Source organism: Nothoprocta perdicaria, unplaced genomic scaffold (assembly GCF_003342845.1).
Source record: "Nothoprocta perdicaria isolate Ctin4 unplaced genomic scaffold, notPer1 scaffold_107, whole genome shotgun sequence".
Lineage (NCBI taxonomy): Eukaryota > Metazoa > Chordata > Aves > Tinamiformes > Tinamidae > Nothoprocta > Nothoprocta perdicaria.
Window position 1 is genome coordinate 2,565,493 of NW_020454172.1, and position 27,899 is coordinate 2,593,391.

The 27,899-nt window shown below is 40.4% G+C and overlaps 2 protein-coding genes across 3 annotated transcripts in view; both read left to right on the top strand.

Moving 5' to 3' along the window:
- The window catches only part of KDM3B (lysine demethylase 3B), a 45,872-nt gene extending 34,889 nt beyond the window's left edge, over nucleotides 1–10,983 (top strand). For both annotated transcript variants that reach the window (XM_026045721.1, XM_026045732.1), the window contains 9 exons: nucleotides 437–703; nucleotides 2,330–2,501; nucleotides 5,530–5,620; nucleotides 5,739–5,869; nucleotides 6,364–6,483; nucleotides 6,982–7,121; nucleotides 7,467–7,643; nucleotides 8,090–8,224; nucleotides 9,702–10,983. In XM_026045721.1, the coding sequence (XP_025901506.1) occupies nucleotides 437–703; nucleotides 2,330–2,501; nucleotides 5,530–5,620; nucleotides 5,739–5,869; nucleotides 6,364–6,483; nucleotides 6,982–7,121; nucleotides 7,467–7,643; nucleotides 8,090–8,224; nucleotides 9,702–9,782 (1,314 nt within the window). In that variant the 3' untranslated portion in view covers nucleotides 9,783–10,983. The remainder of the gene's footprint in view (nucleotides 1–436; nucleotides 704–2,329; nucleotides 2,502–5,529; nucleotides 5,621–5,738; nucleotides 5,870–6,363; nucleotides 6,484–6,981; nucleotides 7,122–7,466; nucleotides 7,644–8,089; nucleotides 8,225–9,701) is intronic.
- A 3,111-nt stretch (nucleotides 10,984–14,094) lies between these two features.
- On the top strand, nucleotides 14,095–26,111 carry REEP2 (receptor accessory protein 2). Its single transcript, XM_026046060.1, has 8 exons — nucleotides 14,095–14,127; nucleotides 14,301–14,373; nucleotides 20,742–20,818; nucleotides 22,239–22,359; nucleotides 22,913–23,026; nucleotides 23,409–23,556; nucleotides 23,857–24,014; nucleotides 25,069–26,111. Exons 1-8 carry the CDS (start codon nucleotides 14,096–14,098, stop codon nucleotides 25,141–25,143), a joined length of 798 nt encoding a protein of 265 aa, XP_025901845.1. The 5' UTR covers nucleotide 14,095; the 3' UTR covers nucleotides 25,144–26,111.
- Nucleotides 26,112–27,899: the final 1,788 nt, after the last annotated feature.

The window sequence follows — 27,899 nt, forward strand, 5'->3', positions numbered from 1 at the left end:
CTCTCTCTCTCCCCCTCCGAGTTTTCTTAACATACAAGTGTTCCTCAGCTTACCTGTGCCGGAATTGAGTTCGTTTTTGCAGTAAATGTTGTGAGGTAGAGAAGAGATATTAATGAAATTCAGAAAATTGCAAACCATTTGCCCCGTTAAGATAGTAGAGGTTGGATTATGTTCGTATTCTACTCTGACAGTTGCAGTATTTTGTCTAGGTGACCTGCAGCGGGTTATTTATTTGCTCATTATAAAAAGAAGGAGCATGATTGTTTTTGTTGAATACACGCTCCTTGCTGTACTAATTTGTGTACTGTTTTTTTCTGATGGCAAAATGTCCTTGACTGAAAGATGGATGAGAGCGGTGATGGATGGGATTGGATGAGGTGCATCAATATGTATATTCTTGTAAGACCAAACTTACTTACTGATTTACATCTCCCAGGGGGCCAAAGGCAAATCAAGCCTGCCTAATTTCTTAGACCATATCATTGCTTCTGTGGTGGAAAATAAGAAAACATCTGATCCTGCAAAACGAACTAGTAATTTGGCTGACACACAGAGAGAGGTGAAGGAAATGGTAATGGGATTAAATGTGTTGGATCCACACACCTCCCACTCTTGGCTATGTGATGGTAGACTCCTTTGTCTTCATGACCCTAGCAACAAAAACAACTGGAAAATCTTCAGGGAGTGCTGGAAACAAGGCCAGGTGGGTTATGAAAAATAGTCAAGTCTTACTGCTGTAAATATTTTTGAAATTGTAACCCATCCTGCTTTGGTACCATGTCCATTTAAGCTTTAGCCAGTATCAATATGAGGATATATACTGTGACAAGTCTTTTTAGATATCATGTGATTTGTGCTGAACCTGCTCAGCTATAGGGAGTAGGTTCCTTTTGTGCATTGACTGTGATTCATGCATGCAATCTAATATCGATTCCATACTTAATACTCTACAGTCATGGAGAAAGATCCCTTCCTTCTGGTTGCAGTACGTACAAGAATACAAATACAAGAATACAAGTACTGCATGTAGTAATTTGTAGGGAAATTTTGGGGTGTTCTTTATGCAGTGTCTCATCCTCAGACTTGTATGAACCCAAGTATTGCTTCAGTCTCTGTGTTACATATGTTGAGCACTCTCCTGGATTTTCTATGGGATCATCCACCAGTCCATTCTCCTGAAGATTTGGCCTTAGGCCTGTTGCCAGCATAATCTCCTTTCCAGATTTTAGTCCATAGTGCTGTAGCTGTTAGTCTTCTTTAAAGAGCCATTAAAATTGGCCTGGTTAGATAAGCTAAAGCTTAAGAAATTGGTGAGCACTTTTTGCTGTGTCCTTGGGACTTGATTCTTCAGCTGCCTCTGACGCTGCTACCTACAGTGACTACTGAGAACCAGGACCACTGGAGCTAGACAGCTCTGTCCCTCATCATCTTTTCTGGAAAAAGTCCTTGTTCTTTTTCTCCTATTATTTTGCTAATGCTCTTGGAAAGTACATTCCTTGCCTTTTTTGGAATGCTGTCTTGCAACATGTGGGCTTCTCAGCTATGATGAAAGAACAGATTACACCACGTATTTCTCTTCTGAAGCTCAGCATCTATGTCTACAGAAGCCAAAGTATTTTTCAGTCAGCTTTAACCTGTCACGTGGGACTGCATTCTCTGAGGCCTGTAGCCTCAGCAAGCTCACAAGCATGATTAGCACATGGCTGTGAGAGCTGCATAGAGGCATGTGGCACCACCGTCCATAGAGCTTCTAGTTCCTGTTTCTGTTGGAGTCAGTACTCCTCTAGCCAAGTCTTAGAAGATAGAAGAGATTACTGTGCAGCACATTCTCACTTGTCTGACTAGAAACTTAGCTTGCTACTGCTGATGTTAGCTTTCCCCCTAATTAAAGTTATCTTCTTGTCCTCCTGAATTTTTTTTTGACATGTGCAGGGATCCCTCCTGTTTTGAACTTGTTGCATTCCTCTTATTCATGAAGGATTTCTGATCATTCTTTTGCACCCCCATGGTGTCAGTCAGATGTATTTTTCTTGTCATGGCTAAGAACACTTGGAAGCTTCTGGTAAGTATCCCTTGGTAGTTTTTTCAACCACTGCATCAGCAAACTACTGATATATTAGACTAAGGTAGCTGCACGTAGTCTGAAACTGAAGGTTGGTTTGACTCTTTTTTTTTTTTTTTTTGATATGCAAAAGCTGGACATGTGGGTGAAAATAATTTCTAGTATTTTTGGTGTGATGGTAGCAAGTAAGTTCAGCTCTTAAGCTGTGGTTGCATCTGTAAGAAAATGGATTGTGATGGAGTAAGCACTTGTTCTTTGTATTCTCAGCCCGTGTTGGTATCTGGTGTTCATAAGAAGCTGAAGCCAGAGCTCTGGAAACCAGAAGCTTTCAGCTTGGAATTTGGAGATCAAGATGTAGATTTGGTGAACTGCAGGAACTGTGCCATAATCTCAGATGTGAAAGTACGTGACTTCTGGGATGGCTTTGAGATAATATCTAGTAAGTAATACCTAATGGCTAATTAGTTTGGTTGAGCAATGTCTTATTACCTTGACTACCTCCTGCTTTTCCTTCTGTTTTCTTAAAGGGCAGAGGGGAAAAAAAAAGTTCTTGATAGCTGTCAGTCTTGCCCCTTAGGTGTAGGGCACCCTATAAAACATTTTACTGGTGAGAACTAAGGCTGGGCTGCCAAAGTATTTCCAAATACAAATTTTGGCTGTATTATAGCACGTTTCATGAGTTATTTTCATGTATCAGGAGATAGTCCATATCATGGGAAAACTACTTCTTAAATTTTTTCTCAGTAAAAATGATAATCACGATCTGTAACCATTACTTAAGTCAGCATGGCATTTGACTACCCTTACTCTCCTTTCAGTATCAACCTTTATTCTAAAACTAAAGAGAACTCAAAAAAAACTAAAGCAGGTTGAAGTTGGTGGAAASTAAGATTCAGTGGAATATACCAACTAAATAAACTTGAGTTTTATAAATTATTTTTATAGTACGTCTTCTAAGATTTATAAATGTTAGAGAATTGTAATGGTTCATTGTGATGATGCTGATTTTAAAAGTATATCTATATCTATATATTTTTTTTTTTTTGCTATGTGTACATAGCACAAATAGTTGACAAATGGACGATTTAATGGAACGTGTGTTTTTTTTTTAACAGCAAATAGGGTGATATATTTGTAGATCAAGATATGTTTGGGTTCCCCTAGTCATTTTTTAAATTAGAGAGTTCCCAACTTTGTGTAATGAGCAATTTAATTTAAATCTTATATTTTGTACTGTTAAATTTTGTTCTATTCCTGTTACTACTGAGAATTAAAAGGCCTAGAAGGATATAATGGTATTGACCGTATTTCCTGAAAATAGTAAGATGATGTGAATCCAGTTATCTTCAAGAAACATTTATTTGTAGCTTTTTTTTCATCCAAATCCTTCCCTTTAGCAAGCTGCAATGTTGCTTGCCTTCTAGATAGTATCTTTACCATACTTTATATAAGAAATGTTAGTGATCTACACTGGAAAGCGTGATTGTATTTGCTAGTTTCTTTTAAATATGTTTTAATWTTCAGCCAATTCCCAGTTTAGAAGAATAGTATTCAATACTAATGTTCTCACATGTGAATTTATGTGGAAAGAGATTGGAAATTATATAGTGACTAGCTTCTCTGTATAAGGTCTATTTTAGATTTCTCAAATGCGTTGCTGCCTTTATTTTCAGATTCAGTTATTGAAGAGAAGCAGAACAGCTTACTTTGGAGATGGTATAGAGATGATCTCTTAGTTATGCTATCTGATGCTTTGTTAATTTTAGTTGGTTTTAATCTTGTGCTGTTTGCTTTTAATATCTTTGAGTTTTATCTGGATTTCTTGCAGTTCTTCATCTTGATTCTTAAACCTGTTTTCTTTTGTTAATCGGTTTTCTGTTTTTCATCCTCTTTCATGTATTTTGAGAACATTACTCTCTCCTTTAAGTAGCTGTTCATTCTATCCTTTCTGAATACCTTCCTAAAAGATACTTCTGCTTGTTTGGATCAAAGGGGCATGATTTTGAATTCAAAGAGGTTTCAGAACTTCTCATATTCATGATTTAAGTCCTTGAGGACCTGATTCCAACTCACTTGCCAGTCTAAAATCCTTAGTTTATTTAAAAAAAAAAAAAAAAAAAATCCTTTAAATGAGTCATTTTGTCCTACATAGCTGCAATTCTTTCTTCCTTTTAATTTCTATCAGATTATTTTTAATACTGTAACCCAGGGATTTTTTTATAAATTATCTTCTTGATATGTACTACAGGAATGACTCACAGGTCCGAAAGTCCAAGTTTTAGACATGTTTTCTCATTAGGTTCTGCCAGCAGGAATGTTACACATTCTTAGATACAACTAGTTGCTTCTTGTTCAACTGACAATTTTTGATGTGGTGAAGGATTTTCCATTTTGGAGAGAAGATGTGAAGGTGTCAGGCTGTGGTCCTTTTTGTTTTCCAAATGATGGTGTCATGTAGAGCTGCAAARTATCTTGTAGAGCTGTGAACTTTGTTTCCTATAAATGCTGTGAGTTTCTCAAGGTGCTACATTTACTCGCTTTTGGATATTTTCTTAGCCACTCTAACATTTGAGGCAAAACAGCAGTTTATATTATGGTCAATCTGCCATATGGTACATCCAGTTAAGAAAAACTTTGCTATTACGTATGCAGTCTCTTCTTTCTGTGCTAACAGTCTGGTCTCAGGGTAAGACCCTTGAAGAAGGTTGAATTTGGCATCCTTCCAGTTAGACTCCTGCAAGGAGGAATTTTGAAAACCAGAAGCCTTTCCCCCACATTCTTCAAAAATGAATTCTTAGATGAAGTTTGTGTTTTAGAGAAGACTACTGGAAGTGGTTTATCTTAATATGTGGTCGGTCTGTCTGAATGATTCCAGTCTTCCCTCAGCATTCATTCTTAATCAAAATGGCCTATGTTACAATTCAGTCATCTTCTGCAATTCTCAAATATCCTACCCTGTGAATTAGGAGGAAAGTCGTCTGTTTGATGCCTGCTGGCAGCCCTCCTTGGTAACCCCCTCTTGTCCTTTAGCTTTTTGAGTGTGGTATTACCGTCATTTTTTGTCTTATAAGACACTAATTTTAAGTTGATCTCAAAATATGAGCTGATAGCATTTGTTTTATAGAAGCACCACTCCTCTTGRAATGAAACACAAAATTCCTTTATACTGAAAGAGGTAAGGCAGAATGTTTTAGAAACTTTTGTTTTTGGAATTAAAACTCTCCAAGATTTGGTGGCTATGTAGGATCTTCTAAACCTCTGCTATAGGCAGTAATACTACTCTATATCTAATGTTACAGTCTTATTTGGCCATGTATTGTAGTGTTTGGGAGCCCAAAGAAAAAAATCATTATCTGTTTTGCTGTCTTATGGAAAAGAGATATTGCTACAAATAATTTACAGCATAAACAAGGTAATGAGTTGTAATAAATAATGGGATACACATAATCTTAATTCGTTTCTTTCAGAACGGCTCAGGTCAGATGACGGTCAACCAATGGTACTAAAGCTAAAGGATTGGCCTCCAGGAGAGGACTTTCGAGATATGATGCCCACAAGGTAAGTAAGGCTTAGCACCAGTGCGTACAGCACTGTATCTGCATAGGCTGTAATCAGCTTAGAGATACAGGCGTACTGAAAATGGAGCAGAGGAAAATGCGATTTTGTTCTTCTCTAGATTTGAGGACTTGATGGAAAATCTTCCCCTTCCTGAGTATACCAAAAGGGATGGCAGACTGAATTTGGCTTCTAGGCTGCCAAGCTACTTTGTCCGTCCTGACCTGGGTCCTAAAATGTACAATGCCTATGGTAYGTGAAAATAGTTTTACTAGTAGTTCTAAATGTTGATTTTTTTTTTTTTGTGACTTCATGTTATATTGCAAGTGTATGCAGTGCTGTTGTGTTAATCGATAGTCTATGTTGCTTACTTGCCTAGGACACAGTCAGCAGTATCAAGTTATTTACCATAATGACCTTTTGGTCATAGAATAATGTATTCCAGCATACTTTATGGCAAATGCTTATAGTGACTCATCTTTCATTATATCCTACTGCATCTGGCAAAGCACAGTTTTTAAGCTGAAGTTATAAGAGCTCTCACCTTAAGTCAGTAACTAACCTAAACTTTTTTGCATGTAACGCATATAGTGCAACTTGAGCTACTGCAACTACACTCTAACACTGATTTCTACATTTATCTTTAAATAGAAGTAGCATTCTAGAGGGGGGAAAAAAAAAACATTTCAGAGAGGTTATTTTTGTGAGAGCTTTGTTATAATATGTATTTTTTCCCTTTTTAATAGGTTTGATTACTGCAGAAGACAGACGAGTTGGTACAACCAACCTGCACTTGGATGTGTCTGATGCTGTTAATGTCATGGTGTATGTGGGCATTCCCATTGGAGAAGGAACCCATGATGATGGTAATGTCTGAGGAAAGCTCTTTTCTTTGAAAATTGATAATATATGTTAAGAAGAAGAATGTATCCAATGTGTCAAGTGTCATAACTATGAAACAAAACAAGCTGTCTTTGATATTCAGGATCTGTCTGCTGTGCATATTTAAATTGTGGCAGTGTTTCATTGAATCCCAGTAGTGAAAGCAGTGGTGTTTTGCTGTAAATTGGATACATCCTCAAGAAAGTACAGAAAATCATRATGTTACTCTTCCATCTCATGATATTCGAATAACTGCATTAATTTAGTTTGGTTCAGAGGAGTGGGGGTTGATTAGCTGTTGATGGATACAATTCCTGAACTTTATTAAGATGAAGCTTGATATACTTGGGAAGAGTGTTGTAAGATAGCAGTTGCAATAGATGTATGACTGGATTTAGTGAATCAAAAGGGTCATTTCTGTTATGTATATCAAAAATCAGAAGCTATGTAGTCATATTGTTTCCATGCGGATCTTCTTTCAGAGGTTCTGAAAACAATTGATGAGGGAGATGCTGATGATGTAACAAAGCAGCGAATCCATGAAGGAAAAGAAAAACCTGGAGCATTGTGGCACATCTATGCTGCCAAGGATGCTGAAAAGATACGGGAACTTCTCCGGAAAGTATGTTTGTGACGAAGGAAGATTGGACTTAGCACATTCCATGATGAGCTTACTTGTAATAGCTAAATGATACAAATTGCTGTCGTCAAGTGCATAGGCATTCCCATACTCTCCTTGAGGACATTAACCCCCCCTCCCCCCCCCCGAACTTTTGCACTGCATCTGCTTTCTTCTAATACTATTAATAAAGATCTGAATCATCTTAATGAAAGTAGTGTTACACTTTGAAATAGTTTAAAGTTAACCTTATTATGTGTTTGGCAGCTGCCGTTTTGTGGGCCGGCAGTATAAAGTTGTGGTGTCATATTTTGTTTTTGTTTTTTTTTCTCCATATCCTGGCACTAGGTAGGAGAAGAACAAGGCCAAGAAAATCCCCCGGATCATGACCCTATTCATGACCAAAGCTGGTACCTGGACCAGACCTTACGTAAGCGACTCTATGATGAATATGGTGTTCAAGGTTGGGCAATAGTGCAGTTCCTAGGAGATGCTGTGTTCATTCCTGCAGGTGCTCCCCATCAGGTAAGTGTGCTACTTTAGATGCTATATTTGACAAGTAGAATTAAAGCTAGAGCAAAATAGAACTGGGACTCCCAAATAACTATTAGTTTATTGCTGACCTTAGTTCCTTTCTTTGTGAGGGCAATTCTTATAGAAACTATTTTGATTTGGCTGTTAATCCTTATGTTAGTGAAAATTATATAAAAATCTGAATAATGTGTAATTTGATAGAAATAAGAAAATTTAGGGTAAATAGTGAGGAAACATTCCTACTAGTGAAACTTTAGCCTAGGGAATAGAGTAACAGAAAATTACAGATAACGGATATGGCATGCAATTGTGTGTGAAATTAAATAGGCTTCCGTTCTACGCACACACACGCTCTGTATGATTCACTCAGTTTTGATGTATCTGCCATTTGGTATGCTGGGGTTTTTGTTTGTTTGTTTGTTTGTTTTTGTTTTTAGGTCCATAATTTGTACAGCTGCATCAAAGTGGCAGAAGATTTTGTATCTCCAGAGCATGTGAAGCACTGTTTCCGTCTGACCCAAGAGTTCAGGCATTTGTCTAATACTCATACAAATCATGAAGATAAACTGCAGGTAACTACTTGGAGGGTAGTCGTTAAAATATATTTTGTGTTTTGCCAGGTTGGTTCTGTGTAAGAAACAAATTGCTTATGATTTACAAGAAAAACTGAAGGTTTATCTCATTTGATAAATACTTTTAAAAGTAATACATTTACATCTACAATATTATGCAAACAAAAATTAGTATTAATTTCTGGCTTTCCAGAGAAGTCTTTCTCTGAACTAGGATATGTATCAGTATTAAGTATCAGTATGAATGGCCAAATCCTAAATGAGAGTAAAGCAAAGCAGATAAAAAGTGGTGGCCAGTGACAGGACAAGGGACAATGGCTGCAAGTTGAAACACAGGAATTTCCATCTCCATGTGAGGAAGAACGTCTTCACTGTGAGGGTGCCAGAGCCTTGGAACAGGCTGCCCAGGGAGGCTGTGGAGTCTCCTTCTCTGGAGGTCTTCAAAGCCTGCCTGGATGCGACCCTGTGCCCCATGYTCYGGGTGTCCCTGCTGGAGCAGAAGAGTTGGACTAGATGATCTCTAGAGGTCCCTTCCACCCTCAACCGTCTGTGATTCTCTGATTCTGCGAAAAAGATCTATATTAAAATAGTTCTTAAAAAACTTTATTTTGAAGAGAAGCTTGTATTTCACTGAGGTCATTTATATTTGTTTCTTCATTAGTTGTCTGAAGGAGAATTCCTCTGGAGATCAAGGCTGGTTTATTTAAATTTTAATTAATCCCACATAACGAAAACTTAAATAATTTGTTAACTTTCCTGCTAGCATTCTTTTTGTGTATTAGTAACTATATGCACATAAAATGGAGGGATGGACATCTGCAAGGATGGCTTTTCTTGCAAAAGTTTGTATTCCATATATAACCATCTTTCAGCATATCACCCAAGAATTTGCCATATTAATTCTTTCAGAGAAGTCAGCAAAAAATTACTATAAATAAAATTTGCATGAAGTAGAGTCTTCAGACTGTGCAGGAAGACAACATGATAATTTGCTGCATTCTTTCACTTTAGGATTAAACTCTATTATTTTCTTTCTTCTCTTGGGTGCCGGATTGATATTAATCTGAGCAAGTGATTCATCACACATTCTTTCAAAGTAAATTTATGTCAGTGACTTAATTGCATACTTTTTCCTAGGTGCTCACAGAAAAGTGACTTTACTCTAAAATTATGAGTAAATGAGCTGCTGACTGACCAGAAGATGATTTAATAAGGCAGTGCAGTTTTCTAAAATATTGATGTAGACTTGACAGTTAAAATTTGTGCTGTTCATATCCTGAAGCAGTAATACTGCTAACTTCCACTGAATTTTTAGTGCAACTCAGTGTTGTACGTCATATATACTTATGAATATATATATATACACTCTTATGAATTTAACTGAATTATTATTATGAATCAATACCAACATTGACTGCATAGTTATGCAAGACTTTTCATGTTAGTCTGGAGGTGCTGATTTTTTTTTTCATTACAGGTGAAGAATATTATCTACCATGCAGTGAAAGATGCTGTTGGCACACTGAAAGCTCATGAATCCAAACTAGCTAGGTCGTAGGAGTTGCTAATTCCAAATCCCCTGTGAAGTAAGCCTTTTGCTCACAGTATATACAGGGACTGCACGACTGCCTCTGCAGGAGTAGAGGCTTCTCACTAAGAGCTGGTGTGGTCAGTATTACACACACTCTTCAGCCACTGTTTTCTGCGCTGCCTCAACGCTGAAGGCCTAAAGGAAGGTCGCACTGTTACATGCAGAATTCCAGATTCTAATGAAAGGTGCCATGTCCCTTTCCTGTGGCCTTTTGCAAATTGAAATAATGAGGAAACTGCAAGGTGTTCCTGCATAATTTGATTAGAAATGGTATAAAGAGTGTGGATGTTTTTTTTCCTCATGCCTAGTTAGTCTGCACAGAGTTAGAAGGAATGTGCTGGAGGTGGGTTGTCCTACTGCAGCCTTAGTTGATAGCTGCTGAAGGAGTGTGACCAGCAGTAGCCAAATTGCAGAAATTTAAGCAATCTTCCCATATGAAATACAGGCCAAGGAAAATGACAGATCTGTTCTCTACACTCCCCTTCTTGTAGCCATTTCTCTATACACTGTAGAGTTGCAGAAATAAAGGGAGAACCCACTTTCTTTTTTCCTCCAGGAGACTCCTAAAATAGGAGAATTGTGTATTTAGTGAAAAACTAGGTTTGTAGTGATACAGTTAATATTTCATGAAAGTAGATATTTTTAGTATTTTTGAAATACCACAACTGTTCCTGGATTTCCAAGGAAAGGCGCATTACATTTAGTCTTCCTTTCAATAAAATCAAGAAGTGATTTTTAGAAAGCAGGCCAAAATAGCACAAAAGCAGCCAAAGGGGAGTGAATAGAAATTGACACCCCACCTCCCTTGCCCATATTCCTTGTCCCTCTTTTCTACCCCGTCCCTCTATCCCCCTGCTTCCTGAAAATGAGAAGGAAGTAGGAATATGAACTCTGTTCTCATGTGGAGATGTTGTGCATCTCTCCCTGCACTGGTAACCACAGGCAATAGTTTACCTAATGCCAGTGCTAGTTCAAGATCTGTATCCTTTCCAAAAGCGAAGGAAAATTTAATTTTCAGTATCAACTTTGTCCAGAGCTATTTTAAGTAAAATGTTCCTGCTTGATAGAACCGTATTCAGAATTTACTAATGTCAGCATCGATGCAATGGATTTCATTGGGGAAATATATCTACCTTATATCCAGCTGTACTGTAGTGCCACCTGCAGGCCTGTTAATATGTTCACGGTTATTTCATTTTTTTTTAAATAAAAGTCATTTACTGTAACAGCCTGTGCAGGTGTTTTTCTTTTGTTGTTGTTTGTTTGTTTGTTTGTTTTTCTCTCTCCAGTTCAGGGCTCTGACCTCCTTGCCTCTAGGCTGTCTTGGCTTCTGCCCCTGGGTGTAGTATAGGCAACTTGATAACAAGTTGCCCTGTGCCAATCGGAGGGCTTGTTGTGTTTTTACTTTTTATAAGGCTGGAGTCTCAAGTGATACATTCATGATTCTCAGAGATCCTTTGAGTAGAGAATCTATCCTGTCATGAAGCACATCTCCCATGATGTGCTCCGCTTTTCTCATTGTCATCCAAACAGGCTGAGTGTCAGTGTTGCCCTCGCCCGAGGAGCTGTGGTGAGGGGGCAGAGATCCCAGGTTGGATCCCTTGGAGACAACAATTCCTATTTCTGACCTGTTGGCTGGCAGTCTCTGAGGTAGATTTCCGAGTGCAAGTAGATAATTCTTTAGCTTTTACAACTGCACTGCGAATAGCATCTCATCCACTGCAGTTAAAAAGGAAATTCTCTCTGAACATAAGAAAAACCTCTTTACTATGAGGAACAAATTGTCCAGAGGAGGTTGCAGAATCTCCATCCTTGAATAGATATTCAGAAATGAACTGGACACATGCCTGGGCATCATGTCCACGCATCTGCTTGAGCAGGGAGTTGGTCTAAGTGCTCTCTAGAGATATCTTTCAACCTCAGCTAGTCTTTCAAAATAATCATCCTAGCCCATGAACCATTCAACTTCAGCATATTTCATTTGTGAAGCATCTCTGCATTCCTGCTGGGCTCTATGCATAAAAACCATTCTGAGTAGTTAATTATAGCTGAGGTGTTTTCTTGCTTTTGTTGTATGCCATCAGTTGTTATAATTGGCCAGGGGGTCAAAGATTTGGCTACATGTAATGCAATAACTTGGGTCACTCCAAGTGTAGTGATTTGCAGTAGAGTTCTGTATCTTGCACTGAAACTTTCTGCATAGATTGGGTCCACCAAACACTATATTTTCTCTGTCAGTGATCATGCAGTGCAATCAACATAAAACAATATTCAGCCAAAAGCAAAGGAATTATTAGCACACAAATTGTGTGTTAAAACTAAGAAATATGCAGCAATCTGGAATTTCAGAATATCCATGAGAGCGTTATGTGAGTTTCTAAGTTTACACTTGCTTGTGAGCCTGTAAGTTTACACTTTTTCTGTGTTTTCCCTCGCCTCTTTGAGAGTTTGGTTCTTTGTTGCAATCTGCACCTTCAAGCTTCAGAGAGAGGGTTCTTGCTGTGTTCTACTTCACCTTTCTTCTGAGGACACTTAGTTACCCTTCTAAACTTTTCCAGTCATTTTAGTGTTCCCAGTTCCAACTGACCTCATGTTTTTCCTTATTGTAGCAGCTTAACCTCCTGTGGCGGGCTCTCTAGCTCCAACCAGGCATATTCCAAGTGTGGCTTTGCTCAAGTGGCTCTTAAGGAGCAAGTTAACRTCTTATTCTTTTGAGCCGTAATGGATCATTAGTCACCAGGTTTAAACAGCTGTAGAACACAAATAACTATGTCTGAGCTATTCCAGCAGCAGTATACCTGCTAGAAAAAGAAATTGTCTTGATTTGAAAACAATTAACAAATTAATTGCAAATTAATTGCTATTAATATTTTATTTCACAACATTTTGCAATATTACAAATAACTTGATGACAATAAAAATACTACAAAGAATGATTTATTCTAGTTTACTCTGACCAGCAGCTGGGTCTCGTTATGTCTTTTACCAGCCCTTCAAGTATATGGAACTTCTCCTTGAGAGACCATAGGTTAATGAATTAATTTCTCAGTCATCTTTATGATAGAACGTGAGCTCATCATTACCTGTAACTTGCTAGGTTAAAATACCTGTTCTAAAGTTCAGCATTGCCACTTGGCAATGAGCTCCTGCTTGTGACATCTGCAAGGCCTGCCAGCTTTGCTCATGTTCATATTCTATTGKTCTTACCACCATGTAATGGTAATGTACCATACATGATCATATATGGCTCCGTAGGCAGCTTGTTGTACTGTTCAAGACAGCACAGCCACTTACCTGTGCTGTTCAGCACTCATGGCCTCTTCACAAACCGAATGTCCAGGTCACCACATGTTCCAGCCATGACATACGAACGTGACACATAAGGCATCATTCGGGTACCAAAGCCACAGTCGCTCTGGTGGCTGGATGAAGTTAGTGGTTTGTAAGCAGAGGGAAGGGTTGTGCATGTTTGTACAGTCTGAATGCGTTGGGCAGATGCCTTCCTGGTGGTAGGTCATTTATCCAGTCAGTTGCTCTGTGTAAGGACCGTTTTGGAAGGGGGAGCTGCTGGCATTGTTTCTCATTGTTCCAGCTTGTTAGGCTAGAGCTCCTGCAGCCCTGAGAACATTCCTTCCCCTTTGTTCCGCTCTGCCTCACCTGACCCTTGGCTGCGCAGAGGGGCATGGGCATTTGGCAAACAGCAAGGTTTTGCCACGGTGCTGCTGCAGTTTCCTTGTCCGCCTCTATGAAAAATCCCATTAAGTTCTCTTGCACAATAACAGTGATTTTATGCAACGTTGGAGTTCAGTGCTGCATGCACAAACCCACCTCTCCTCAGAGCTGGGGGCAGTGGTGCCCCGGGGCACCAGAGGAGGTGTGTTGTGCAGCTCGAGGCCCCTGGTGCTCGCGGGTGAGCTGCTCGGCAGGCCCCGGCGTGGGATGGGAGGTGTTGACCCTCCTTCCCGGGAGGCCTGGCGCTTGCTGGGAACAACCGGCTGCGCAACGCCGCCTCCCGCCGCAGCCTCGGCGCTGCCGGGAGGCCGAGAGCCGCCTCAGAGGACCGCGGCGCGGAAGACGCCCGCCCACCGCCGCGCCTCAGCGTCACCCTCGCCCGCCTCGGGGCGGGCCGGGGATGCTGGGGGCGCTCTGCGCGGCTCTCCGGCCCAGACGCAGCGGCTCCTCCCCCACGGGAGCCGGGCGGGGCTGCGCCGCTGCAGGAACCTGCCAGTCGCGCGCCGCCTCGCGCCGCCGCCGCGCTGCGTGCTGGCCCTGCCGCCGCCATGGTCTCCTGGATCATCTCCCGCCTCGTGGTGTGAGTGCGCTGGGCCAGGCTGGGGGCGCGGAAGCGATGCGGCGAAGCTGGCGGTGTGGGGCGGTGGGGGCTGCGGTTGTGGCGGGGCGCGGCCGGGGCGGCGGCCGCCGTGTGGCCTCTGAGGCGGCGGGTCCCAGCGGGGCGGCGGCCCTGAGGGTCTGTTCTTGCCGYAGGCTGATCTTCGGCACACTCTACCCCGCGTACTCTTCTTACAAGGCCGTGAAGACCAAGAACGTGAAGGAATATGTGAGTAGGGAGGCCTCCTCCCCGCCGCAGGGAGTGGGCACTACCAGAAGCAGAGTGTTGGGCGAGGGAGAAGAGTCAGGAGGAAGGGTACCCCGGGAGACGCTTCGGAACCTGGCCGCAAATTCTGTTCTCCACCTCAGCACTTGCCTGACAGCCCCTTTTCTCCTCTTTTACTTAAAAAAGCCAAGTAATTCTTGGATTTCATCTCCCTGCACGCCTCCTCAGTGCTTCCTGGTGGCCAGCACTGCCCCCTGTGAGCTCCCCTCTGCCAGTACCATTTCCACCATCGCAGTGCCTGAAGCAGCAGGCGTTTTTCACTGACGCCGGCACAACTTGCGCCTGTAGAGACCTACTCCGAGGTGGCCACTGGGGCCATGGGCTGTTTGGCTTGGGGTGGGATGGGTTTCTACGCAGGGAAAGCAGCAGCTGGATGGAGATCAGAGGAAACACAGGCAATAGGACATTCACCGTGTCACTACGGCTCAGTCATGGCTTGTTGGTGCAGCTGATGACTCTCCATTTCCCTACTCTGTTCACCTCTTACAGAGTGACGTGTTAACGATATGCACTGCGGGATCTAGGCTTACTGTGTCTCATGTTTCCATCTGCAGGAATTGCACATTCTGTGCACTGGCTTAAAATTTAGCCAGCTAGTTTGCAAGGACTGTCCCTGGCGTGTCCCTGGCGTGCCCAGTGTTCGGTCAGGAACACTGTATTCCTTTCTAAACTGCTAAGTTTCTTCATGGTTACTGGGTGGGAGAAATTATCAGAACTATCATATGATCCTATGATTTCATAATTATCTGTGCAATCTGATTGCTGCCTTCCTTGGTGTTCCCCTTCTCTTTCCTTGCAGTTGTTTATCACCCTTGTTCATTTAAGCAAATGCAGATTTTAYTCAGAATTTCAGTCTTGCTCCAGAGTGTCTGTCATGGAAGGATTGTGTTCTAGCCACAGGGTCTGTGTTAACTTTATGGCAGACTCAAATTTCGTAGTTTGAAATTGCACTGTTGAGAAATTTGAAAAAATGATCTTTTTTTTAGTGTCTTCTGGCATGCTTGTTCTAAAGTTCAGAAATCTAGCAAATATGGGACTCTCCAGTTTGTAGGCATTCTTTACAGGAAACTTGCTTATTATCTGTGAGCAGCAGAGTATTTGAGGCATATAGTACTGTCCGTTTTGCAGAATGCAGGTGTTGTAGTGACATGATTTTGTTTTTTGTTTTTTTTGGGGGTTGGTGATATCTAAATTACCCAAAATAGTCACTAATTTGACTTCAAAAAGGAAATGAGATAGAATACTGGGCATCATAAAGTCATCCTAACAGTAATGTCTAAGACTGTCAACTAATCATCTAACTGTAAGTCCCACTAGTGCCCTGAAAAATCTGGGATTCATGCTTTATTGATGAGTTTTCTTGAAATGGATAGTTCTGGATTGCTGAAGCAAAGAACTTGTTCTTATTCTTGGTTTAAGTGAAAATACTGAAGTTGGTTCAAGATACTGTATTTGAACTGCTGAAATAAATCTTATATTGAAATTCTTTTTGCTTTACAGGGCTGTATTAAATATAAGCATTTTGATATTGGAGTACATCTGCTCAATTTGTTAATTATTGGAGGAATTTCTATTTCTCAACAAAATGAGAAGACAGAGAAAAGAAGTATGATTAAATAAAAGCAAAGCGGTAGTATCTGTTTACACCATTCTTCACATGAAAAGGTAGTGGAAAATTGGAATGCTGTGCTGCATGTTTGGGCCGGGAACATCTACCCTATGAGGAAGGGCTGAGAGCTGGACCTGTTCAGCCTGAAGAGAAGAAGGCTGAGGGGGAATGTGATCAATGTATACAAATACCTTAACGGAGGGAGGAAGGAGGATGGGGCCAGTCTRTTGTCACTGGTAGCCACTGATGGAACTAGAGGAAATGGCTACAAAATGAAGCACCAGAAGTTCCACAGAAGCTTCAGGAACGGTGACAGAGCCGTGGAACAGGTTAGCAAGAGAGATTGTGGAATCTCCTTCTCTGGAGATCTTCAAAACCCACTTAGATGCAATCTGTTCCACATGTTCTAGGTGACCCTGTGTGTGCAGGGGGTTGGACTAGATGATCTCTTAAGGTCCTTTCTACCTTTAATGATTCTGTGATTCTGTGCACCGCCAACGATCCGAACCTCACTGTTTCCTCATGATACTGAAGAGCCAATGCGGGGGCCAAGAGAGGAAGGACTCACAGGGTAACATCTGTGCTAGAAAGYGTGCTGAGGACTGCATTGATGAAGGTGAAGGTATCAAAAGCAGTTCAGCTATAGCATCACACAACACAGTGAAAAACTTTGTTTTTAAAAAACCCACTTTTTTCTCTCCTCTGCTAATGATATAAATCTGTTTATGGTAGCTTCTTGGGCGGTTGTGACAAACTAGTACTTGTATTTCAGACTCTTAAAAAAAAAGCAACTAGTTTCTCTGTGCTTGTGATCCACAATTTTGTTCAGTACAACTGCATTTGTATTCACTAAATTATGTAGGTTCTTAATGCAAACTGGGAAGATTTGATATGCTCTGTGTGAGCTGATGTTGATAATTATCATTTGAGTGGCAAAGGCCTCATGCCTTTTTAATGGCTTGCAAAAATTACGACTTTGTTTGACTTTGTAATCAACAGTTTGTCAAAAACAAACTTTGTAAGAAAGAAAATGTTGATTCTTCCCCTACTTCCTGTAAGTAGGGGACGGTTCAGGGACTCCCAGAGCTAGCTGGATTCCTCTTGTTTATTCAGTAGTTTTCTTCCATGTACTAATCTTCCAGGACCACATCCCAAACCTTCTTTACTCATTACATCTGCTATCTTGTTTTAATCAAGCGGGGGTAACAGGAGATGTTTTTAAATGTTCACACTTTTCATTTGGCTCCTCTGGATTCTTACTGTGAAAAGTAATGAATATTTAGCACCTCCAGAACTATTGTAGGAAACTTTGGCTTTCAGAGACTCCATTTGTGTCCTATTCTTTCTTCGTTTTCTCTTTTGCAGGCTGAAGAGTCTATTTAATGCCTCTCTATAGAGTAGTTACATACCACTTGTGTGTGCAGCTATATTTCTCTTTTCTTTATCCATAGAGGATAGTACATGGTGGTAGATAATAGAGGTAGCAGTAGGCAGCAGCAGGCGGGAACCAGGCCTGTGTCCAGCATTGAAACTGTGAATATATTGTGTGTTTAAACAGTAACATAATGATGTTTTCGATTGTACTTGTTTCGTGGACGTTCTGCTAGCATTTAACACATCTAATGAGCATTTGGCTTGTTGTTTCCCGAGACTAGCTATGATGAGGTTAGGAACTCATTTGTATACCCCCAATAGCTGTCACTGGGGAAAAACAGAAACTGCTTGGTCATTACTTCGTATTTAATGACACTGAGTGATTAAGCGGTCAGCTGAAGAGCAGTCAATTCAGATGTCCACTTCTGAACTCTTTTAACTTTCTGAACCAGTGTTCAACTAATTCTCTGGGTGGAAAAGTATGTTTTGCAAATGCTATTGTCACAGAATCATTAAGGTTGGAAGCAACCTAAAGAGATCATCCAATCCAACCCCCCTGCTCCAGCAGGGACAGCCAGAGCACGAGGCACAGGGTGGCATCCAGGCGGGCTTTGAAGACCTCCAGAGAAGGAGACTCCACAGTCTCCCTGGGCAGCCTGTTCCAAGGCTCTGGCACCCTCACAGTGAAGACGTTCTTCCTCACATGGAGATGGAACTGCCTGTGTTTCAACTTGCAGCCATTGTCCCTTGTCCTATCACTGGCCACCACCGGGAAGAGCTTGGCCCCTTCCTCCCAACATTCAACCTTCAGGTATTTATACATATTAATCAGATCCCCTTTCAACCTTCTTCAGGGAAAACAGGCTCAACTCAGTCTTTCCTCGTACGACAGATGCTCCAGTCCCTTAATCATCTCTGTTGCTCTCCGCTGGACCCTCTCTATAAGCTCCAAATCCCTGTTGTACTGGGGAGCCCAGAACTGCACACAGTGCTCCAGGTGCGGCCTCACCAGAGCTGAGTAGAGGGGCAGGATTACCTCCCTCTCCCTGCTTGCAATATCCTCCTGATGCAGGCCAGGATCCTGTTGACCTCCTTGGCCATGAGGACACTGCTGCCTCATGGTTAACTTCTTGTCAACCAGGACTCCTAGGTCCCTTTCTGCAGAGCTGCTCTCCAGCAGGTCAACCCCTAATCTGTACCGGTGCCTGGGGTTATTCCTGCCCAGGTGCAGGACCATGCAGTTGTCCTTGTTGAACCTCATGAGGTTCCTCTCTGCCCACCTCTCCAGCCTGTCCAGRTCCCTCTGAATGGCAGAACAGCCCTCTGGGATGTTGGCCACCCCACCCAGCCCAGTATCATCAGCAAAAAGGATGTGTTACCCTATTGTCGTATCATCATCACACCTTCTGCCACATCTTTCAGGAAGATGTGCAGTGCCAATCTCAACACTGATTCCTTTGGGATTCCAGTAGCTACTTTGAGCATTGTGAAGAGCGACCGTCTTTTTTTATTCCTCGTTGCCTATCTTTTAAATAGTCACTAATCCTTAGGCGCCCCTTCACTTTTTAACCTTGACAGTTTAATTCTCTGATAGTCTTATCCTGCTGGAAACCGTGGGAATGTTGTAAACCAGGTTTGTGAGGTTACTTTTTATTTTTTCTTTATTTAAGCCCAAACACCCATATTCTTCATTATTCGTCATTCCTTATCTATTTATCTACTAATTGCTTTTGTTATGATTTCCTATTACAATTTCCTTTCCCTAAGACTAAAGGTAGATTTACTGGTATGTAGTTCCTCAGAAATCTCTTGCCCGTGTTGAGGTCCTGCTTGCCTTTCATTCACCGTTATTTGCACTCTTTTCTCCCAGGGGCTGATTTAAGTTGCCGAATCCAGACATTAATGATTTATTCCCTAGGGTTGCTTTATAAGTCAAGGGCATAATTCTTCGTTCTGTCCAAAGTGGTGACATCAGGCAAAAAAAGCAGGGAGAGAGACGGAGAATACCAGTTTTACTACATTGTGTTTTGAAAAGTTGTGCAGGAAGTGGAAATCAACTAGGTTACTAATGAATATCTAAAAACAGTCAACTGTTTTGGAAGGTTGGAGGCAATTATCTATATGTATCTATCTATATATATCTATAAATTTTTCTGAGCTTCTTTCTATTACAGATCACCAAATTTACCATCTCATGTAGATTTGGGGAAATATCAGCCTTTATAACTTTACTTGCTGTAATTGAGAATGTTGCTAAACTTTTAATGTCATTTCAGTATGTGAATTACTGCTAAAAATCTACTCCAGCAATGTTAAGATCACTATTACCAAAAAAAATCAATGCTAGAATTTCGTAACTCTACACGCTAACAAGTGTAACTGTACAAGATGCAAAATGTTTTAAAATCATTTGATAGGAGAAGAAAACTAAACCAAATATGATACTTTTTTTTTTAATTTATAGAAAATTCAGTACAGAATTTCCATAATTCTAATCATGTCTCCTATTCTTGACATTGAGAGTCACATTTGCTTTAAGTAAAGGTGACCTCCGTTCTCTGCTGCACGTTTCTAGGAAGACAGAAGACTGTCTGCATCCCCATCCCAAAGATCCCGACTTWGTTGCTGGAAATTTTGGGGTAGCAAGTTTTATAATTTGACTTGTCTTTCTTAGGGACTATTGTCATTTCGCCTGTAACTGAGAAATTTGTTACAAAAACAGTAGATGAAGGATTGAGGAGGGGGGAGAGGTTATTTTGTACTTACTTTGGAAGAAATATTTCCTACTTGAGGGAAGAATATGAGGAAGTAGGAAGGTGGACATTATGCTGCAAGTGTCCCTTAAGAGCACTAAATACACTTGGTACACTAGACTGGAGCTTAAACAAGAAGATAGTGAYATGTCTTTCTTTTCCTACCCATTTTACTGAGACGTTATTTTAAAAAAAAAGAAAAAGGTCCCTTATGTAATATTATTAGTATAGTCCCTRTGTATTGAAAAAATATAACTTTTTAATGAGAACTGCTGAATATTTTAAAATCTCCTATTTGGGATCACACCACTATTTTTGTCATGATACTGCTACAGGACAGACATTTTCCAATATATCAGTACTCATTTATCTGCTTACAGAACATTAACCGTCCATGTTTTCCCAGATTGTAGTGTAACATCTGGTACGTGACCCTCCGTCAACAATAATGTATGCCTTCTTGCTCTTTAATTTTTATTAATTTATAGAAGTGATAAGTCATTTTTTACAGATAAGATGTGTTGCTTTCTTTCTGGGTTCTGATGGATGTCTAGTGAGTGACTGCTCTTTTGTAGGTGAAGTGGATGATGTACTGGATTGTGTTTGCCTTTTTCACCACAGCAGAAACACTAACAGACATTGTTCTTTCTTGGTGAGTATCTTGGTGGCTCATTTTTTATGCAGGGGAGAGAAGTAGTGATGGGATACTAAGAGTAAACCCCATCTCTCCTCTGGGCCTTTTCAACCCCCATGAAGAGTTTGAAGGTTTCTAGGCACTGTGGGTAGCAGCTGTTCTTTCAGCTGTTCTGTCTCCTGTAGCTGCAAACGGCTAAGATGGGTCTGAAAGGTAGTTTTCGTCCATTTGTTGCACAAAATGCTTTTGAGAAGCTCTTAGATGGACTAGTAGAATTCAGGAAATGATGATCTAGAAGACACATTTAAAAAAAAAAAAAAAAGAGTGGGAAATCTGTTTTCTATTGCAAGGCTGTTGTTTGGAGAAGCATATCAGATGCATGTCAGAGTGGTGTCTGAGTGGTGTTTTATACTTTAAGAGTTTCTTCTACTGTCAGAGGTGGGGGAGAAAGAGCAAGTTCTTAAGCTTTTCAGTGCTACTTACTGTGCTTGACAGTATCTGTATGGAGACCTCCAAAACTGGCAAATAATTGTTTCACATCTTCTACTGGACTGATCTTTGGAACAGGAAGTCTTCTATTTCTTCATTGCTTTAGTATTTTTGCTTTGCACATATCTCTGAAACAATCCACCCTAGTCTGAATTGCGTCTTTTAAAGAAGCATGATTTGGCTACGACTGTCTTGCAGAAGTACTCAGCAGTTTTGCCTCTTCCTGCCTGAACTTTGAAAAGTAAATGAAGATCTAAAACGTACAAGAAYTTTGATTTGTTTATTTACTAAAAATGGCCCACAAAATACAGAAGTCTCTTATACCAATATATGCAGTAGAAAGTTTGCATTCAAGTCCTTGGAACTCTGCAGTCTTTCCCAGAGACTTTACTGAATGAAGGCTAAAGGTCAAAGACTTACATTGTCAGCTATTTTTCATTTACACTGATCCTCATTTTTTGTCTCATCTGAGAAGTTTTTGTCTCATCTGCTGGAACTTKTAGAAACTGAGCCATCAGCCTTAGCAAGTACTTTAAGGTTCTTGAAAACCTAGTTGTAAGTCTTGGAAAATAAGAGGGAAACTACTATAACATTAACTTCCAATGAATGGTCTCTAAGCAAACTTCATAATGGTGAGAATGGCTATCAGATTGTAACTTGGTGTGTTTGCAGGGCTGAGGGATGCCCTATTTATGAAGTATTCATGGCTATGGATGAAAGACTAAATGACACTTGAAGAAGGTATGTCCTAAGGTTTCAAAGAGGGGTTTGCTCTTCTGACATAACATACTGATGCTTTTTTGTTTTTTTTCTTGAGTCTTTACTCTTTACTTTGTTTTTTCTGCTTTTGCTACTCTCTACCAGTTGTCTCCCTCTGTCTCTGTACTGATCTTGATTCCAGTTCTCCATCTTTCTCTTTCTTGTTTTTTCTTCTCTTTCTTTCTCTCAGGTTTCCCTTTTATTTCGAGTTGAAAATCGCATTTGTGATTTGGCTGCTGTCCCCTTACACCAAGGGCTCCAGTGTCCTCTACAGGAAGTTTGTGCACCCAACGCTCTCCAATAAGGAGAAGGTATTTGCTTCTTGTCAGAAGATATTGACCTGTCTGGAAGTTGACTGACTTCTCATTCAGTTGTGCCACAACAAAAATTGAAATGTCTCAGTCACAATTGTGCTAACATTAGTGGATGTAGAATGATTTTGTCTCTGACATAAAGATGTCATACTACAGCTAACTGAAGATGACAGTCTAGCCAGTTGTTCCTCTAATGCTTAGAAAGCATGTTTAATTAATCCAGTGACATGAACCATCTAGTCACCATCAGTTAATCTCACTGAATCGTGACAGAAGCACTATATTCTGTATCCAGACTGTTCTTTCATGTTCTCAGTGTAAGTGAGCACATTGTTTCAGTTGGTGTAAATTGAAATAGCTTTCTGTAAATCAGTATTGCTGCAAGCGTTCTGTAAATGGCAAGATAGATACTTGATCAATGGCAGCTGATGCTGGTAGCCTTGGTAAAAGGATTCTGATGAACTCTGTGTTTTTAAAGGTGATATTGGGAGAGACTTTGCTCATATTTGTAACCAGGACCAAAATGCTTTGTTTCCCATTGCTTTCCTAGGAAATTGATGAATATATCACTCAGGCTCGTGACAAGAGCTATGAAACCATGATGCGAGTTGGCAAGAGAGGGTTAAACCTTGCTGCCAATGCAGCAGTTACTGCAGCTGCAAAGGTAATGCCATGTCTGTGTACTGCAAACAAAATGTAAGCTTCTGTGACATGCATGAATCTGCCAGCAGTTTAGCTTTGTGCCCTCAGTTAGTGCTGTGGGTCTTTTGTTGATGCTGTTAGTTTTTCAGACGAGTCAACTTTTCCTTTCTTCCAGTTTTTCTTGCAGTTAATCCTGTCCTGACTTGCAGGAAGGGGAGATAGGGGAGGATGGAGTTTTCCTGTAGTTTGCTTTTTCTTTTTGGTCATGGAGGTGTACCTCTCTTTTTTTTTCCCTTTCTCTGTTCTTTTTGGAATACTCTAGTGTGGAATGAGGCACCTTCCTACTTCTGAGATGATCTTGGTGAAGACAAAGTGTCCTTGACACAATTTTCATGTTCTTTTAGGGTCAGGGAGTTTTGTCTGAGAAGCTGCGAAGTTTCAGCATGCAGGATCTCACTCTGATTCGGGATGAGGATACTGTCCATTTGCGAAGCCATGAGCCACAGTTGCGCCCCTCTGCTGGGAGCCTCCTTGAAACCATTGAGGATTCAGGTACAGAACACAACTGCTATTCCACTCTGTGAGGTCTCGTATGGTAAGCTGGGACAAGATCCCTGTGCTTCATGCTGAGTCCCACAAGAACTAAAGGACTGCAGATTACCAGAGGAAGCTGTGTTATCCTCCATAGTCCTTTCCCATCTTCTAACACATCTCTTTGCTGTGTGGGTTATTTTTCATAAGGATTGTTGACATCTCTCCTCCATATGGTCCTTAATGACTTCCACCTGAGATTTCATATACTTCTTATTTTTCCAAAAGTCATCAATAAAAGTTTTTCTTGTTTTTCCTTAGCTTCCTGTTACTCCTCAGGAGAGGAGAGCAGTGTGACACAGAGATCTACTGGAAACCCGTCTGAGACTAGAACAGATCCATCAGATGAAGATGCAGGAGACAAACTGCCTAAACGTACCCAGAGCCTCAAAGCATCAAAGAAGATGTCAAAAAGTGAGGTGAGCTACTGTGCAAGTTACTTCCAGTACAGGCACTGATTTGTGAACTTTGTTGGGAGGCGTTTGCCTCACAGTCTCACAGAGTTTAAAAGTTGTTTATATGTCAATTTTGCTGGAGTAAGCTTTGCTAGAAGGGTCYTACATGAGAGCACTCACTGTCTTAAAGTGCAACTACTATGCAGGTGTCCAGCTTCTCTAGTCCTATGATGCCTAGAAATCTCTGACATAACACAGGACCTGAATTTTTCTTTCATTCATATGTTGTGTTTAAGGTCAGGACATTAGATTTTTGTTGTTGGCACATTTTATTGGCTTTCTCTCCTGTGTGTTACAGACCCTCTGAATACATAGTACTGCTGTGACCTTTATTCCTGGGTCACCATCTAAAATACAGATGTTCTGTACCCTCTTAAACCTTCCTGAACTTCTGCATTCTTGATTTGGCAAAACTATAATTTGGAGCTCATTTAGGTTTTGTCCTGTCAAAGTAACTAGTCATTGTTGAGCCATGTGATGCTCCCAGGTGTTTACAGCCATATCGAATGGGCATGAGCTGCCTGTATTCATATCACTGAAACACACCAAATATAAAAATGAACGCAGTTGCGTTTTGTAGTAGTTCAGTGATCTTTCCATTCAGAAGCTAACATGATTTGTGGAGTATGCCCTTCAGAATGATGCTTCCCAGGTTTTTTTTCGGTTTGATTTGTACATGATACAGTACATCTCCTCCTAAAGTTGGAGATACCTTGTATTGTTTGCTTGGCTTAACTCAGGCTCCTGTTACTTCTTTTATTTATTTTTATCATGAAGAGTGATATATGACTAGATCACATTGTAGAGCTTTTCAGGCTAAGTGTAATAATTGAGTAATCGAGATAATAATTAGCAAAGCATATGTTAGGTTGTACTTTTGACCTTGAGTTTACAGTRTACAAAACCAATTATACGTAATTAGGCACTCTAACATATGTGACATACGTCTGCACCTTTTCTTCTGTTTAAAAATTAAGATGTTAAAGTAAACTGACATAAGATGTCTCTTTCTCCTCAGCTTCCAGTAAGAAGTGTGAAAGCTCGCCCTAAGAAGAAAGCTACAGTCTCTGTTGCTTCTGTTGAGTCATCCTAAGGAGACCTCCGCATCCCCAGCATCTGTCTCTGTCCCAGGATTTGCCTGTCACCTTCGAGGGGAAGCTTCAAAGGAAGGGAGCTGAGATTCATGTACATAACAGCTACTGCTTTGTAGAGCTCTTTCCAAGGCAAGGGGGAGGCTGAAATTTAGAATATGAATTAGAGGATGCATATCCTCTGGAATTTTCTCCTTTTCATCTTTCTGCTGGAGCGGATGCCAGTATGTCTGTACATAGTCTGTTGCTTTGGGATTCCCTCTGTATAACCGTTGTTGAGGAGAATCTTTGTTGGAAGAACTGACTAGGGTTAGAGACATCCTTTGTACAAAAACTGGAAAAGATATTAGACACTGGAGTTCCACAGGGGTGGGTGGCTTCCCAGAATGTCATGTCTTGCTCTGGGTTTCCTTCTGCAGCTGCATGTTGTTAAGAAGTGCTCAAGATAATTCACTCTCCTTTAGAATGACAAATACCTGTCATACTAAGTCCCTTTCACAAGGGGACTGAAGTGATGTGTGCTGAGTACTTTTGAACATAAGAAGGACTGGTTTCTTGGAGGAATGTTGCAGATTCCAGTTCCTGGTACTGGAAGATAAGAGTTTGATTTTTGTTTTATTTTATTTTTCCAGAAGGTCACGTGAGGGAATTGAAAGCTGAGTTACGAAGAAAAAGTTCTAGTATACACACATGTGATGAAGCAGATACAGGTATTTGTAAGAGTTAACTTGAGAAGGAAAGTGGGGTATTCATAAGGTTTTTGASTTGCTCCTTGAAGCGGCTTGGATTTTATTTCAAGTTCTGTTGTTTACTTTAATAAGAGCACCTGTAAAAACATCAGTGAGAGAAGGAAAAATGGGCAGAGGGAATGCAGGAAGGGAGTGTTTGAACTCTGTATTGTCCTGATGGTTATTACCACAAATTATCTCATTATCCTGATACTGGGGAAAGAATAGCATTAATACAGCCTTCAGACATACCTGGAAAATTTCAAGAAGTCCTTGTCTCTTAACTTTAGGAGAGCATAGAAAGTGAAAAAAAAAAAAAAAAAAAAAGAACAGTTGAAGTATGAATTTCAYTAATCTTGGAATTCCTTTTATAGGGAGAGGAGGGTGAAAAAAAAAAGTGGGGCACGGTTTTGAGATTAATCAGCTCTCTTGCTTCATCCTACTTCTGCCCTTGGACATTTCTTTTTCTTTCTGTCCATATACCGTATTTATCCGTGTCCTGAGATATGAGCAACGTGCAACACTTGATGCAGAGCCACGAAGTAGGGTATATTTTCTGGAACTGAGACTGCACGCACGTAGCCCTGCCCACGTACCAGCAGGTTCACTGGGGATTTATGAGATGAGTAAAGTTCCTGCTGTTGAGATACATAATGGGGGACCACCGTTATAAACATGGCTGGCTGAACAAATACTCCATGGTCTTAATTTACTGAAACTAGTGACCAAAGCAAACTTATCTCCTCCTTCCCAGCTGAAGACCACTCCTGGCTTTTGGTGCAGGCGTTCTTGTTTGCCTGTGCCTTTCATTGTCATATTTCTGAACTGGGGKGAACTCTGCAATATCCTGGTGTTTTGCTGCTGATGGTAGCATCTGTAGAAGTAAGTACTTCTACAGATAAGACATATTTCTGGTGATACTCTTTCTGTTCTAAAAGATATCCCTTCAGTAATTTGCAACTTTGAAGATTGGGACTGCATTTTTGCTTGTTTCCATTGTCTTGATGGCAGATTTTTATGAATTGCTTAGCTATTCAGGGAAAACAAATTATTTTTGCTTTTACTGGTAGCTTTACAAGCCATATGAGAAACATTTATTTTGTCAAAAATGCTTGTCCTAAATTACACATAAATCCTTTGAGAGCCTATTTGATTTGGCTTTTATATATATATATATATATATATATAAAAAATACACACACACACGCACGCGCGCACACACACACATACAGTAGTTTGTTCTTTTTTGTTACTAAACAGTGTATCCATATGTCATTAGTATTGTACATGCAATTGCTTGTACTGAAGCAGAAATTCTTTCTGTTTCCAATGGAAATCTCTCTTTCCATATGAGTGATAAAATATAGGAGAGAAAGTCTTTATTGAATGTATAGAATATTCAGTTGTGAAGAACTGCTGTCCTCGTCTATGCTATAGAGCAAGAAAGAATTATTATTCTCTATCCACTGAGTACCTCTGTGACCATATAACTTGTTTTCTTTTAACATAAAAAATCTCCATAGCAAATTATTGATAAAAATGATTGTGAGGAACTTGATTCAGAAACAAAGAGGTAGTATGTTCTTGTCCTGATTTTACTGCCTATTCTTTGTATGTGTGTTGTGCTAGTCTCAGATTACTTTTGAGAATGCTATCTAAAATCAGTTCATTTCCCCTGTTCTGAGATACAGAAAGAATTTACGAAGACTTGGCTTGGGTGTTGGAATTTACCTCTCTCTCCCTGAACTAGATTGTGTGCTAAATATCTTTTACTTAGCATTGATGTTAAATGCCATTAGCCTATGAGTGAGGCTGGGTCAGTTTTACTCTGACTTGTTGTATGGAAAAATTCAATAAATTTTTGCCCTAAGAGTCTGGAGTGGAATCAGGGACTACATCTAGTATGAGATATGAAGCTGATAATGTCGGGCAGCAGAACTTACCCAGAGCAAGAACTGTGTCTTAGCATGGCTGATGTATTCTTCTTCCAATATAAATGTACATGCTAGATTTCACTCTGCTTGATCAAA